The 15,990-nt window shown below is 50.2% G+C and overlaps 1 protein-coding gene across 2 annotated transcripts in view; it reads right to left on the bottom strand.

Moving 5' to 3' along the window:
• The window catches only part of nck1b (NCK adaptor protein 1b), a 69,285-nt gene that overhangs the window by 14,634 nt on the left and 38,661 nt on the right, over positions 1-15,990 (bottom strand). The window contains exon 1 of one of the 2 annotated variants that reach the window (XM_080751884.1): positions 5,640-5,724. The exons of the other annotated variant lie outside the window; for it this stretch is intronic. Coding sequence (XP_080608010.1) covers positions 5,640-5,673 — 34 coding nt within the window. The 5' untranslated portion in view covers positions 5,674-5,724. Of the gene's footprint in view, positions 1-5,639; positions 5,725-15,990 lie in introns of those variants that run through there. 2 annotated transcript variants of the gene reach the window in all.

The raw sequence follows: 15,990 nt of genomic DNA, 5'->3' as shown, positions 1-15,990 counted from the left end.
CCATTAACCCTACAAGGGCCGGTCAGAGTGAACCAAAGGGCCGCCTACGGCCCCCGGGCCGCACAATGCCCAGGTCTGGTATAGAGGGTATCTGCACATTTCTAAAGTGTCAATTTAAGGACTTTTTAATACCTGTAAAATGACAAATCTAACATTGGCCAAATTGTCAAATATTAGAGGCAGAAATTGTGAAAATAGCCGATCTACACGCTCACAACTAGGGTTGGAGGCGGTAACCGCCGTACCGCCGTACCGCGGTATACCGAGGTCTACCGCGGTGTCATTGTGCTTACCGCGGTAAAAAGACAAAAAAAAAGGTCTATTTTTTATTGGAAAACAAGCGAGTTTTAAAACGGGGGAGAAGCGAGGACCGCATGCGCTCCATGCCGCTCTGCTCTGGGCCGTGTACCACACGTTGGAAGCCACATACGTCACTCAGACACAGACCTGCACACGCGTGATTCCTAAACCCACCAGGCTTGAGTTAAGACCCGCCTCGTGGAAACGCGAGGTCTTCCAGGAGTGAGGCGGGTCTTAACTCAATCCTGGTGGGTTTAGGAATCACGCCCTGCACACAGTGCACAGAGCAGGGTACGGAGCACAACTCTATGACGGAGCAGCATACACTTTCTCTGTAATCCACTCGACACAAGGATGTTAATACATACCTTGTGTTGTGGCATATCTTTTTTTATTCATACGGATTACTGGCGGAGCGCGGGCCGCGTGGAGTAAAACCGAAAATGAAACTATTTTACTTTCTCCACCGCGTCCCACGTTGTGCCCCGTACGGCGCGTCGGCGATTTTATAACCTTTTCTGTCAAGTCTTGTAACTAAAACCTGTATATAGCAGCACTCAATCACTGCGATTTGAGAGTTGAGACGTGACGTGAGTTTACAGAATCACTGTACATGATCTGACTACCCTTCCTCTTCTGGTTTGTTCACACAGCTGTTTGTGTCTGAAAAGCCCAAGTAGCTAGCCTACGTTACTATGGTAACCCGACAGTGCAGATCTAAAAGCTCAGAACGCGTCGCGGATGCGATGTGTTGTGAGCTTGTAGATCTGCTCCTTTGAAAGCCAGACCCGCTGTGCTGTACAGAGAAGTATAACTCGGGCAGTCAGGCTGTCTCCTCTCCACTGTGGAGAGGCGACTTTTGGGAAGATGATTGCAATATTTTGGCTTATCGCCGAACCTTAATTAATAGATACGGGGGTGCGGTAATTACCGCAGTACCGGCGGTAAATGGGAAGACGGTAATCGCGGTAACAAAATGTCCATACCGCCCCAGGCCTACTCACAACGCCTCGCGTTGGGGTCGTTGTGAGCGTGTAGATCTGCTATTTTCACAATAGAACCGTGTCATACAAAATGTAATGCCTCAACACTTAGTGCTCGTCAGGGTGGAGGGGTCCCCAGTTAAAATATGATTATTTTGGGGGTCACGGCCTGAAAAGGTTGAGAACCACTGCTCTAAAACCCTGCAGGTTCAATCAAGGCCTGTTGTGCCAACATGGCTGACTGATGGCCACGCAGGAAATGCACAGGCCTCTTTCAACTTCAGCCGTCTGAGACATCAAAAGCACTCAAACATCAGTCTCTCTGTGATGAAGGCAAGGCAGAGGGGAGAGGGGAGAGGCGCAGCACACTGCAGATGTTTTCACTGCTCTGGACTCTGCTTTGTTGATGTACTTATAGCTTCAGATGCTGTGCTTAGCACAATCCTCTTGAAGGAGCAAAACAAAGAAATGGTCTTATTATTAATTGGCTGCTTGCGCAGTGCATGGTGGGTAATATCATGTTAACCGATCCATTCATAATTCATAATCAAAAAGGGAAAAGGAATATCTTTCAAATTGAGGTTATTGTAGCTTGGAAATCACATACAGGGAATTGTATCTGACAAGTAAATGACAAAATATTTGTTTTAAATTGCAGCTGCACACTTTTGTGAAACATCTGCTGGAGAATATTGACTGCACTTTAGTCTATTCACAGTAATAAGCAAATAGGCTTATACTGTAAGTGACTTTAGCCAAATGCTGGCTTTGATAATGCTACATGTATTACTTTTAGCCGGGGACCCAGTCACCAAAATGGGAGAGGACCTATGATGTTCTGCCGTACTTTTTGTTTCCGTTTTATCTATTAGTTTGGTAATTAAGGTCCACAGAATTAGCCCTATTCACGGCCCGCCCACTCAGCATCCCCCGGGTGCTGAAGTCACGTTTTGAAGGGGGAAATCCTACTATAGCCTATTAGTTAACACAGAAATCGCAGATTTAATGCAATTTCCGAATAGTAAAGTATAAAATACGGCTAGCATGATCAAGAACACAAGATAGTGAAAGGCACAAAGCATTATAATTTACTTTACCGTTCAAAATAATGATTTGTTGGCTTTAAGTCCAGCTATTTCTGTTATAGTTTCCCCTTCTAAATTGATGTCAGCACCTGGGGGATACTGAGAAATTTGCTGAGTGGGCGGGTCGTGAATAGGGCTAATGAGAGGCCTGCTCTGCCAGAGACATCGCGCAAAAAGTTATGGCCACTTGTATATTCCCTGTCCCATCGACTCCAAAAAAAGAAAAAAAATCACACTCGTGTGAACTGAGCAGTGGAGGCTGCGCGCGTGTGTGTGTGTGTGTGTGTGTGTGTGTGTGTGTGTGTGTGTGTGTGTGTGTGTGTGTGTGTGCGTGCGTGCGAACAACAGCGCCCCTCCCTTAACATGTGTGGTCAGAAAAGGTACTGCAGGCTACATACAGACACGGCCGGACACATACATACACACACACACACACACACATACCCACATACACGGCCACGTATAGGAGCGTTGTGACCACCGCTCAGAAATCTGCTTTAAGTAGCATGTGAGGGGTCAAACTAGGGGTTCTTTATGATTCTGAATCCATTGCAATTTGTTTTGCATGAAAAACATTCCTTGGGCTAAATTTTGGCCCCCCAAAACTGTGAAAAGTGATGACTTTTCACACAGTTTTGAAATGACCAAACTAATTGATAAAACAGAAATAAAAAGTGCGGCCGAAAATCACAGGTTCAACCCTATTCCTTGAGCTTTTGGGCTTGTGGGTCCCCGACTATTTGTATCTAGTGCAAACCCGCTCAACTCAAACTATTCTCACTGGTCACAACTGAGGAGCGAAGACAAAATGATCACGTCAATGGCAGGCTATCCACGTCCCATCAGACAAATGGAGCAGTCCTGTCGATGTTTTCCATACTTTGTCCCCATCTCTGAGCACATTTATGATGTTGGCTACTCTTCAACGAGGCCTGCCATATGCATCACTTCCTCTTATGCAATGCTTAATGGCAGAAGACACAGGAAAACAAAGAAGGGCGGTTGGCTTTATGGGGGGAAAACACCCTAGTACAGGGGTCTTCAACAGGGGGTCTGGGACCCCTAGGAGGTCCCCAGAGTTACTACAGGGGGTCCTCCAAATCTTTGAGTGATAGAAACCTTTTTTCTCCTTTTTTATATTAACCACTTGAACCCTAGCGTCCATGTTCTGAGAACTTTAGCCCAAAATAGCAGATCTACAAGCTCACAACGCCTCGAGGCGATGTGAGCTTGTAGATCGGCTATGTTCGGCAAAGAGCTTTGGTGTAGAGGGGGAAAAGAACAGACTAAGTACAGTGTGAAAGGTCAAGTATATTAAGTAATGATGGTTCAAGTGGTTAAATATTTGAAAACACAAATTGACATGAATCCAAAATACATTGATTGTGCTGTCAAACAATGAAATGGATATGGAATCTATGAAAAGGTTGTGTGGGCTTCATCTCTCTCTCAACTAAGGGGTCCTTGGACTGAAAACGTTGAAGACCCCTGCCCTACTACATTTGATATTACTCTTTGGCCAAATTGTCATGCCAATTGTCAGCATGACAGCATCGTATCTCCTTGCTCAGGAAAACTTTGAAGAAACAGAGAGGAGAGGCATGACAGACCAAGTGTCAGAAAGCCAAACAACAACAGACAGACGATCAGCAATGATTCAACATCCTTTCAGCGTCTCCACTTCCTCTCCGCTCCGCACTCCTCCACAGCACACTGGGAGAAATGTGGCTCAAATTAGTGCTTCCGCTCGCTGGGGAGGCCAAGAGACAGGAAAACGCAGGGAGGAGGGCGGGAGGGAGAACGCTAGCTAGCTCTGAAGTTTACACAAGCTGAACAGGGTTGTTAGCTCATCGCTATGGTTTTTACTGGCATGTTTTAATTCATCGTCCTATCACTCTCGATGACTAGTACAGACAGCACTCAGGCCAGTCAGAGTATGGAGACACACGCACGCACGCACACACGCACGCGCACACACACACACACACACACACAGGTGGTGAGGGCAGAGAGACAGATACACACAGACGGACAGAAGAGACCACTCAACAGTTACAAGGTACGATTACAACCCAGAACGCACACGGCCCTTTGAAAAAGTGTGTCAGCGTGGCTGTAAAGTATCCACGGCCTCCTTGGAGCTGCCTGTGTAATGACATTCCTCTGATAACTGAGTGAGGTGCGGGAGATGGGAGCCCCGGCCCCCCCCCTCAATCAGCACAGACCCCCCCCCACCCAACCCCGGCCCTCGTCCTTCACAACACAATGACTACAGTGTTCTACACACGAACACCCCGCGTCCCCGTCTACTGTAGCTCATTACTGGGGTGAGGGAAGGGAGGCGAGCCAGAGGGAGCCTCCCTGAGTTGAACTAGCCTGGCCCCCCGAGTGTTAGCATAACAGAAAACAGGCTTTGGCTATGTGTCTTGAGATATCTCTTCTAAAACGGGTGGGTGGGGTGGGCTCTCTCCTCCTAGCATGATAATGTAATCCAAATGAAAAAAAAAAGCAAAAACCCACTCACTAAACAAGACAAAACGGGAGGGGAATCGTCGTTGTCGGGTGGAAACCTTGTATGTCCAAAACCGTCCCTTTTTTTAAAGTGAAAGTGAACATAGCCGATCTACAAGTGCACAACGCCTCATGGTGTAGATCTGCTATTTTCTCTACTTTTGTGCAACACTCTTGTATGATGAAGCAGTGCTTTAAGTTACGAAAGAACATACTATTTTGAAACTTGGAGATACAAGGTTTCTGCCTGACAGTGACGACATGTATGTCTAGATTTTTAAAGACAGCAAGAGAAGAAGAGAGAGAGAGAAGGAGCGTGCTGGAGCAATTACAGGCTTCGACTCAGCAGAAGGTTTTTCAAAAGCATATCCGCCCCGTCTGTGTAGCGGCTCAGACAGGCAGACAGGGGCTCAGCACCCCTCACGCCGTCGGCAGCACAAAAACACTAGCACCAAGAATCACTGTTCACATAAACTACATATGACATTAGCATGCTGCCAACCCCAAATTGTCTCAAGAATCACAGAGAAAGTCATGAGGAGGAGGCAGGGTAAAAGAAAGAAAAAGAAAAGCGTCAGGCCTTCCTACAAAGCCGGAGAGAGAGAGAACATAAAAGAAAAGACAGCTCAAACTTGAGAAAACAAAGGAACTTCACAGACGCCCCCCCCCCCCCACCAGAAACAACAGCCTATTCACAAAAAGGCTTTCAAGACGAGCCCATGGAGATAGGAAAAGAACTAGGAAAAGTTGAAAAACTCACGAAAGAAATGTTTGAATAGGTTAGCCATGTCCATTTTGGGCTCGCTCCCTCTCCCTCTCTCTCTCTCCTTCCCGGCCCCTGCTCTCTTCCCACTGCAGCTGTAGAGCTATTCCATGTGAACACGCAGAGAGAGCAGGCAGGGCGGATAGCGGAGCAGGACGGCCCACTCCACCAGCGGCCATGTGACCTGACCGGAGCCAATGGGAGCATGCTAGGGAAGAGAGAGAGAGGCCAACAACTCTGGAAGGCTGGAGCACACAGAGGCCTCATGGAGAGACGAGGGGAAAGGGTAGGGTGTGTGTGTGTGTGTGTGTGGGGGGGGGGGGGGGGGGGGGGGGGGGGCAGGCCGGGAAAGACAGAGGAGAAATAGAGAAAGAAAGATATGCCAAGACTAGAGCACTGGGGAGGTAAACAAGCGGCCAAGAAAGAAGCATTTCATCACTATTCAGAGCCAAAAATGAGAAGTGAAAGAGAGTGCCGTCCACAACATACACATACATCCTATGGAATGGGACAGGACTGCAGCAGACGGCTGAGTCAACGGTTATTGCGTGTCACATGATTCCAGTTGCCTATAGAGACACGCTCATAACATATAACAAACCCAGGAAACATGAATCCTCATGCACACGCGTGCTTACACACGCACGCCCGCGCGCACGCACCGGACATACTTCATACTCTGCCACATTCCCTAAAAGGATGACACTATTCCACACCCAGCTATGAGCTAATGATTTGAACTAATACAATGTAAAATAATATGAATACGTGGTCAATAATCCACTTCTCACCATGATCTTATTCCACACGCTTTGTAAAAGGAAAACAAAATAAATCATTGTTCTTCTATTTATTAGTCGCAAATGTAACTATAGCTACAGTATGCAAAAAATAAAAGAGTATTTACTAATAGGTACTTTTTGGTGTATTAGAACTTGTTATGGGCTGGGTTTCATTATAGTGGAGCGGCGTAGCTCTTGAAACATGACAAATCGTTCAATTTTGCGATAAAAGTGCCAAACTTGGTAGATATGTTCATTGATATATTAGAAACAAATCTGGATATCGGGCCATCAAAAATTTTGATTTTTCAAAATGGCCACTAGCGGTTTGTTAAACCTTCCTAAATCACCCTCTAGAAGCGACAGTTTTAGTGATAGGAAGCTGACATGTTGCATGCTGTGTGTGCATGTTCATGTCAATTGGTTAAAAGGGGGTGTGGCAATGGGAGTGGCCTATCATAAAAAGGTGCATAACTTTGATATAGATGCACAGATTTGCACAAAATGTTGTGGAAAGGTTGGTCACGACCCAAATAACAGCTGAGTAACTGTTCACACCATCTTCCAAAAAAGGGGTTTGTCATTAGGACCAGTGTAATACCAGTGTAGTACCAGTACAAAACCAGAAGCTCCCTGCAGTCCAAACACCCAGAGGTCGTAGCGGCACGGGGCAGGGTGGAGGAAGCATGGCTTGGCTTTGCATGTGAGATTACGGTGGAGAGACGTGGGATACTGAACGAGGCCAAACAGCTTCTCTTCAAATATGATAACATCAAGGGGGAGGAACTGATGGAGAGGGTGCAGAGAGTCCAGGCAGCGCATGGTGAGAGGCAGTATGGAGAAGCCTGGACGAGGACGAGGACCAAGGAAGAGGACCAAGGAGGGACAGGTAGAGGGACACACCAGTGAGGAGAGGGTAGCGACCTGGTTCAACCACTTCCGAGGGCTGCTGGGCACAACATCAGATGGAGAGGAGGAAGATATACCATCATTCCTCCAGGACCTCAACATCAAGGATGATCCCTTCACGGTCACTGAGTTTGCCATGGTGAAAAACACTCTGAGAGAGGGTAAGAGTGCTGTGCCGGACGGCATACCCCCAGAGGTCGTAAAGAACTGATGTCTTGACCACATCATCCTACAGTTCTGTAACCTTGCCCTGCTAGGCAACTACCGAGGCATCAGCCTGACCTGTATTGCAGCAAAGGTCTAAACGGATGATACTAAACCGGATTCGGCATGCCATCGACCCTCACCCGAGGAAAACCAAAATGCCTTTCGAGAGGAGAGAACGAAAGTTACGTATGTAACTACGGTTCTATGAATCCCGAATGACCGCCAGAGGCGGTGCTTTAAGCACTGAATGATTCCCTTCGCGCATGCGCAGTCGAGCATTTATATCAACAACGTCACAACGTGACCCCGGGATGAACCGGAAGAAGTTATATCTTCCGTCGGTCACCGCGGGTTCAGTCCCTACAGAACTTTCTCGCGAGAACGCGAGGATTCCGAGTGACTGAGCGCTCTGGCGGTCATTCGGGATTCATAGAACCGTAGTTACATACGTAACTTTCGTTCTATTTCATCCCTCCTGACCGCCAGAGGCGGTGCTTTAAGCACTGAATGACTTGTACCAACAAAGTCACGAGGAATCCTGATTACAAACCTTAAACGGTCGAATCAGAGGTTTCCGGGAGGAGGACCACACCCAATGGGTGGGGAGTGGCAACATTCACTCTGTAGAACCTCGAGAAGGTGCCTGCTGAGGTCCAAGAGGCGGCGGCACATATCTCCTCGAGGGGCACACCCCTCAGGGCAGCCCAGGAGGTGGAGACACTCCTGGTCTCGTGACAGTGCACACCTGGTGGTCTGGGGCGATTGCTTATGTGATAGGCATGGGTGATGGTGTCGACTACCCAGTGCGACAGGCGCTGTTTGGAGAGGGCATGGCCCTTATTAGCGCCACCATGGCAGAGGAACAACTGCTCCGATTGCCGGATGCGTGTGGTAGCCCCTAAATAGGACCTCAGGGCCCGCACAGGACACAGCTTCAGCTGGTCCGTCTGCTCACCTGGAGGAGGGTTAAACTGGGCCAGCCTAATAGGCTGGTTGAGGTGGGCTGTTGCCAACACCTTGGGAAGGAAGGCTGTGTTGGGCCACAGGGTGACACCTGACCCGTCCGGATTCCACCTGAGACATGTGTCGCTGGTTGATAGTGCGTGCAGCTCGCTGACACGCTTGGCAGATGTAATAGCCAGCAGGAAGGCTGTCTTGTATGACAGCCACTTGAGCTCTGCTTGTGCCAAGGGCTCAAACGGAGGCCCGCAAAGGGCACTCAGCACTACATTAAGGTCCCATGACGGGGATCTAGGAGCTCTCTGAGGACGGTCCCTCTGAGCTCCCTTTAGGAACTGGGACACCAGGTAATGGCTCCCCACTGTGCTGTTGTCCACCCTGACGTGATGACAGGAAATAGCTGCCATGTATACCTTTAGGGTAGATGGGGTCAGGCCTTTGTCCAGGAGGTATTCGAGGAAGTCCAGGATTATGGGCACCGAACAGTGCACCGGATCCTCCCTCTTCCCCCTGCACCACCTGGAGAACAGTGTCCACCTGTTCTTGTACTGCAACCTGGTGGATGGTGCTCTTGCGTTCAAGATTGTGTTTTGAACCGCTTGTGAACAGCTGCTCAGCAGCGGGTCGGGCCCGCCAACGGCCAGACGCACAGTTGGAGGCGTTGCGGGTCGGGGTGCCAAATCCTGCCCCCTAACTGCGAGAGCAGGTCTTTCCTGCCGGGGAGGCGCCATGGCGACCCGTGGCAGAGCTGGTGAAGGAGAGGAAACCATACTCTCCCCGGCCAGAAGGGAGCCACCAGTAGAACTGTGTGACTCCCCTGAGCTACTCTGTGAAGGACTTGCTGAATCAGAGGTAGAGGAGGAAAAGCATACAGAAGGGCCCCCGGCCAGGGGTGGGCCAGTGCGTCCTGGCCTAGAGGACTGTCCTTCTCTGTCAAGGAGAACCAGAGGGGGCAGTGGGTTGACGCTCCTGAGGCGAACAGGTCCACCTCCGCCCTGCCGAAGCGCCCCCAGATGGCTTGCACCACGTCTGGGTGAAGGCGCCACTCTCCTGGTGGAGGACTCTGGCGGGAGAGGAAGTCCGCTACCTGGTTCCTCTCCCCCGGGATGAAGGTAGCCCGTATGCTGGCTAGAAGGGGGGCTGCCCACTGCAGGAGGTCCGTGGAGACCTGCAGCAATTGAGCGGACTTGGTCCCACCCTGGTGGTTCACGTGGTATACGGTCGATGTATTGTCCGACCGAATGAGGACGTGCTTGCCCCTGAGGTACGGCATAAAGTACCTCAGGGCAAGGTGCACCGCTTTCAACTCCAGCACGTTGATGTGCTTTGTGCAGTCGGCCTCGGACCATTGTCCACGAGCCGTCCTGCCCTGCCACACTGCGCCCCAGCCCAACAGGCAGGCGTCGGTGGTAACGATCTCCCTGCGAGACGGGATGGAACCCATAGGGACACCCCCTGAGATGTAGGCCCTGTCTCTCCATAAAGATAGGGCGAGGAGGCACTGTCTTGCCACCGTGATTTCTACACGTCGGTCTCGCACTGGGTCGAGACGGAAGCTGTTGAGCCACCTCTGCAGGGGCCGCAGGGAGAGCAGGCCTAGCGGCACAACAGCCGCAGCAGAAGTTAGCCTGCCCAAGAGGCGGAGATAAGCCAGAAACGGCAGTCGCCTGCCTCTTTTGAAGCGTGTAAGTGTCCTTATGATGTCGTTCACCCGACGGGGGGACACACAGGCCGTCATGCTCATTGTATCCAGGGACAGACCGATAAAAACTGTACGTTGGCATGGAGTAAGGCAACTTTTTTCTAAATTTACCTTCAGTCCTAGGCAGGCTGCGTGGGACAGGAGGCGTGCTGTATCCTCTGCCACTTGTGCCCGGGATGCCGCACAAATCAACCAGTCGTCCAGGTAGGGAAGAACTTTCATGCCTCGGGACTGCAGGGGCTGAAGAGCTGCTGCCACCACCCTGGTGAATACCCTCGGGGAGAGGGAGAGCCCGAAGGGGAGCACCCTGAACTGCCAGTGGCGACCTCTGTACGCGAAACGCAGGAACTGCCGATGTTGCCTGGCGATGGGGACATGAAAATACGCGTCTTTCAAGTCTACTGAAGTAAACCATTCGTCGCGTACGACGGTCCGCACTACGTCTGCCGCAGTCAACATGTGGAAAGGCAAGACCTTCAAGTACCTGTTCAGTCCCCTCAGGTCTAGGACGGGACGGAATCCGCCGGTCTTTTTCGTCACGAGAAAGTAGGTTGAGTAGAACCCGTTGGGGTCCTGCAGAGGGTCTACTTCCTCGATGGCGCCCTTGGCCAGGAGGGCGGATAGCTCCTGGTCGAGTGCGAGCGCCTTTGCCGGGTCGCCTATGATGGTCATTTTGACCCGGCTGGCTGTGGGGGGCCGGCGTCGGAACTGAAGCTTGTACCCGTGGGTTAAGGTGGCAATCACCCACGGGTCCGAAGCTTGAGCAGCCCATAGACTGAGCTGCTGATGGGAGAAGTATCCGACGGCCGGCCCCCCGGTCTCAGTGCTTGCCCCCCCGGCCCCCCCGGCCCCTAGGGGCCCTGGGAGGGGGTCTACCAGGGTCCGGGGCACGAAATTGCCTAGGGGGCAAGTAGCTGGTCTCCCGAGAGCCATGGTTCTGCCTGTGCTGAGGCCCCTGGTCCCTATAGTAGTTTGGTGGCAGGCGGGTTCCTGGAGAAGCCGAGGAGTTCCTGCCCCTACCGGATGAAGACCTGTTGGAAGGCCTATAGCTTTGCTGCAGACTCTGCAGCTGCTGTCTGGTCTGCCCTGCCTGGATGGTCTGGTCTATCGCCTGTTGCGCACCCGGGCCGAAGACGGTTCCCGGTTCTACTGGGAGACCACGGAGAGTTCTTCTGGACCTCTCCCCCAGCCTAGCCTGGGAGAGCCAGACCTGGCGACGGGCTTGGACGATGGTGGACATCATCCTCCCAAGCTCCCGTGTTAGTAAACCAAAAGCCTCCAGGGACGCATCACAGAACGTAATGGGGTCTGTGGTAGTGCCCGCCTCAGTGGCTGTGGCTGTGGCTGTATTGGCCTCCTGCAGCGAGGTAGAGAGGGCAATTAGTAGGTGCGACAGGGAGTTGCCGATCCTGGCGGCACGGGCTCCTGAATTGTAGCCCCTGATAAGCAAGTCATCCGTCTGTCTGCACTGTGGCCGGGGACATCTCATGTCCCTACGCACCACCTCGTCAGGGGGAATGACAAGGGCTGCAATATTTGGTTCGATCCCCGGCATGCGATCCAGGCCAAGACGCTCTGTGTCATGCATGGCTTCCAGAGCACGGCCGTCGGCAGAAAGGCGGGAGCAGGCCTTGGTGTCTCTCCAGCAGGCCTGCAGTTCCCTAATATAATCTCCTGCATGCGGCACAGCAAATGCTGTGGAGGTTGGCCTCCGTGGGAAAAACCGGCTTGCAGGGGCTGACTCCGCCTGCTGCGGTATGGCCAGGTTTTGACGCTCCAGAGCCAAGCGTAAAATGGCTCGCATGGAACTATCCTCTGTCTCCAACAGTGAAGACTGGGCAGAGGAGCGGGAGTCCAGATCCGAGGTCTGGGAGGCGCTGTCCCCGCCCTGATCATCATCGTACCCCCGAAAGTCATTGGCAGATGCAGCTATTGACAGCGTATCCTCCTCTGGGAGCAGGTGTGGCATCTGCTGCGCAGGCACCCGGGCCTGCTCTGAGGAGGACTCCGACTGGCGTGTGAGCATTTCTCTCATGCGCTCCAACTCAGAGGAGAGTTCATCGACCTTTGATGCCAGTCGGCGGTCTGATTTATTTTTCTTTTTTTTTGTGGGAGGGCCAGCAGTGGCAGTAGCGGCTGCATTGGCCCGGCGCTTTGAGCGTTCAGCTCTAGAAGAGGCCCCTTGGCCCAAAGGGAGGGGATGTTCCACCTCTGCCAGCCTGGCCTCCCTGACTGACCTTGGCATGTAGCTGCAGTTCATGCAAGGGTTTCCCTCAAGTGCCTCCCTCAGGTGGTCGGGGCCGAGGCACGTTGGGCAAAGATCATGGCCATCCTCCGGGTGGAGGGAGGCCTGACACTCGGTACAGTTGTGGGAATTATGCATGCTGGAGGATGCTACCACACAAACTAGCAGTACAGCTCAGGGCGCGGACGCAGCTGGCTGATGAACGGGTGCCGTGGGCTGGGGGGAGGGGGCGCGAACGCCGCCTGTACCAGCAAACACAAGCACAAACACAAAGCCCCGCTAACAAACAAAAAAGTTCAGCAGTACAAAATAAACAGGCAGCGCTAACGCTTGCCGTCGCTATAAATCCAGCTATAAACACAAGCAGCGCTAACGCTTACCACCGTCAATAGTATAGCTTTAGCTACTTTAGCTTACCAAACAAACGTAAACGAAAAAACAGGCAGCAAAAACGCCTGCCGTTATTAGCACTATGGCTACTTAGCCTTACGAAGCTATTATAAACAAAAAACAGGCAGCGCTGACGCCTGCCGCTTCCAATTAATAGCGTTAGCTCACAAAAACAGTAAAGTAAACAAATCGCCAAATGAAAAAAACTCTAGCTTGTCGGAACGTCACGCCAGAGGCTACGTTCGCGGCATCAACATCAACCGTATGCCCGAGGGAAGCGGCGCGAACGCGGCTTTTGCAGACACAGGTTGTCACACTGGGGCTTACCTTGGCTTCGATAGAAGGAAAAACATAGCGTAACAAGTCGCAGCTCCTGGAGGGCGAATCCGCTGCTCCGACCTTAGCGGTCGCGGAACTACCGGCAACTTGTAGAAGAATAATAATATATGGCTCGTCGCAGATTCACAACCTGCGCGCGCGAGAAAGAAAAAGGGACTGAACCCGCGGTGACCGACGGAAGATATAACTTCTTCCGGTTCATCCCGGGGTCACGTTGTGACGTTGTTGATATAAATGCTCGACTGCGCATGCGCGAAGGGAATCATTCAGTGCTTAAAGCACCGCCTCTGGCGGTCAGGAGGGATGAAATAGAACCACATTATCCCAGATCTTGGCCCTGAGGAGTTGAATTGAGGAGGTGAAGAAGAACAAACTGATGGGAGGGAGCTTCTGGTATTGTACTGGTACTACACTGGTATTACACTGGTCCTAATGACAAACCCCTTTTTTTAGAAGATGGTGTGAACAGTTACTCAGATGTTATTTAGGTCGTGACCAACCTTTCCACAACATTTTGTGCAAATCTGTGCATCTATATCAAAGTTATGCACCTTTTTATGATAGGCCACTCCCATTGCCACACCCCCTTTTAACCAATTGACATGAACATGCACACACAGCATGCAACATTTCAGCTTCCTATCACTAAAACTGTCGCTCCTAGAGGGTGATTTAGGAAGGTTTAACAAACCGCTAGTGGCCATTTTGAAAAATCAAAATTTTTGATGGCCCGACATCCAGATTTGTTTCTAATATATCAATCAACATATCTACCAAGTTTGGCGCTTTTATCGCAAAATTGAACGATTTTATAGCCACGCCGCCCTACTATTAGAACAAATGTGGGTGTCACTTCACGTGTTGCACTGGATCATATTTGTGTGTGTTTGTGTGTGTGTGTGTGTGTGTGTGTGTGTGTGTGTGTGTGTGTGTGTGTGTGTGTGTGTGTCATCTGTACAGCTGCTCACCTGGGGATGTGTGTGTGCTCTACAGAGACACTGAGGATCACTGTAGAGCAGCTGGCTATCACACCCTCCAAAGTGTGTGTGCGTGTGTGTGTGCGTGCGTGCATGTGTGTGTGTGAGAGTGTCATCTGTACAGCTGCTCACCTGGGGATGTGTGTGTGCTCTACAGAGACAGTGACATGTCAAGTGTTGGTTGGAATAGACACTCACACAGCTGTTGCCCGTAACACACACACACACACACACACACACACACACACACACACACACACACACACACACACACACACACACACACACACACACACACACACACACACACACACAGATTTATCCATACATTAACATCAACCTTTTGGCCACCAGCCGTACATACTGGTACACATCCCAGTGCTCATCATCCAAGATTAGAACCCATGGAGGACGGTTAGAAACTTGCCGAAGTGGGTTCCGGAGTAGACCAAATATACAAACATGTGACTTAAGTCCTGACTCGACTCCTGACCCGATTTAATGTGTAGGAGTTCGAAACTAGGCTTGAAATATTAGGAGTAAGGGAAGAACTGTAGACTATTGTTATTGTTGTGTCAGGGAGGTAACCGATGAATCAAATAGCAGGATACACAATATGACCTGAATGGCTGATATTCCATACACTGCAGACTGCATGTTTCCAATTACACATCCATCAAACACTCCTTGCATTTTCATGCAGGGACCGCATTCTAATTTGTAGTGCTCCATGTGTACTCCCCCAATAATGGATTGCTGTGACCTGTGGTGTTTAGGTCTTGTCATCTAGTTTCATATCCATTTGAAAGATGTGGCAGAAAACACATTCCTGTATTTAGTCAAATATCTCCACGTTTCCACAAGATTCACAGAGACAACATTCTCTGTCTGTATGTGATGGAAGCGGCATTCACAGCAGCACTAAAGAAATCGACTTCCTTCAATGAATTAATTCCTATGGAACATAGAAATTGACAGGCGTGTTGTGGGCTGGCACAGGGTACTTAATCAGGGGAAATCTCTCTCTTTAGATGTGTCATTCTTTCGACAACCAGTGTCGGCAGGTTAGCTACTCAGTACTCACCCGCTGTCCGTCAAACCACCTAAACTGTCTCCAACTCAATGTACAACGTGATGAGACATTGTTTTAAAAACATGTTTCTTTTTTCCCCATTTCCTAATAAGTTAATATTTTGGACATAGTTGGTTTCTGTTAGACAGCAGAGTTAAGTTATGCCTTGACATGAAGGCGGGCACGTCATGTACAGAGAGCTTTGCTCATCTGAATCTTGTGGAAAAGGGGAGATATTTTCCTATATACTGTACACGTTTTCTGCCACAACTTCCTGCCATAAATGGATATTAAACTACATGAAAAGATCTGGCCCCCGGTTGCAGCAATTAATTATTGGATTACACACAGATTGCTACAAATTAGAATGCAGCTGAGATGATCCCTCCACAAAAATGCTTGGCGTGTTCTATGGCTGCGTAATGGAATACATTGTATGCAGTGTATGGAATATCAGCCATTCTAGGGCTAGAATCTAACATTCTCAACTACAGTCAGAGAAGATTAATGTGTCAGTAGAAAAAAGACAATCCTGGTAAACAACAAAATTGAGCTATCATCGGTTGTATGTGCAGCCTTCCTGTTATAGGTTTTTGTTTTTAATCATCCGAGCATTGTGACCCCAAGGTCTGGCCTCACCTCACCTGTCACCCCTCACCACAGAATGCGAACACGCACGAGTGTACACAATACAGGAAAGCCCTATTCACGTGTGGTAGATATAGCATTTTGAGATTTCGGCAGTGTATTTCAATTCTGACATAC

Source organism: Nannobrachium achirus (assembly GCF_963921795.1).
Source record: "Nannobrachium achirus genome assembly, chromosome: 21".
In the NCBI taxonomy this organism is placed as follows: Eukaryota; Metazoa; Chordata; class Actinopteri; order Myctophiformes; family Myctophidae; genus Nannobrachium; species Nannobrachium achirus.
Note: the sequence above shows the minus strand (reverse complement) of the source record. Positions and strands in the feature narration are given on the sequence as shown.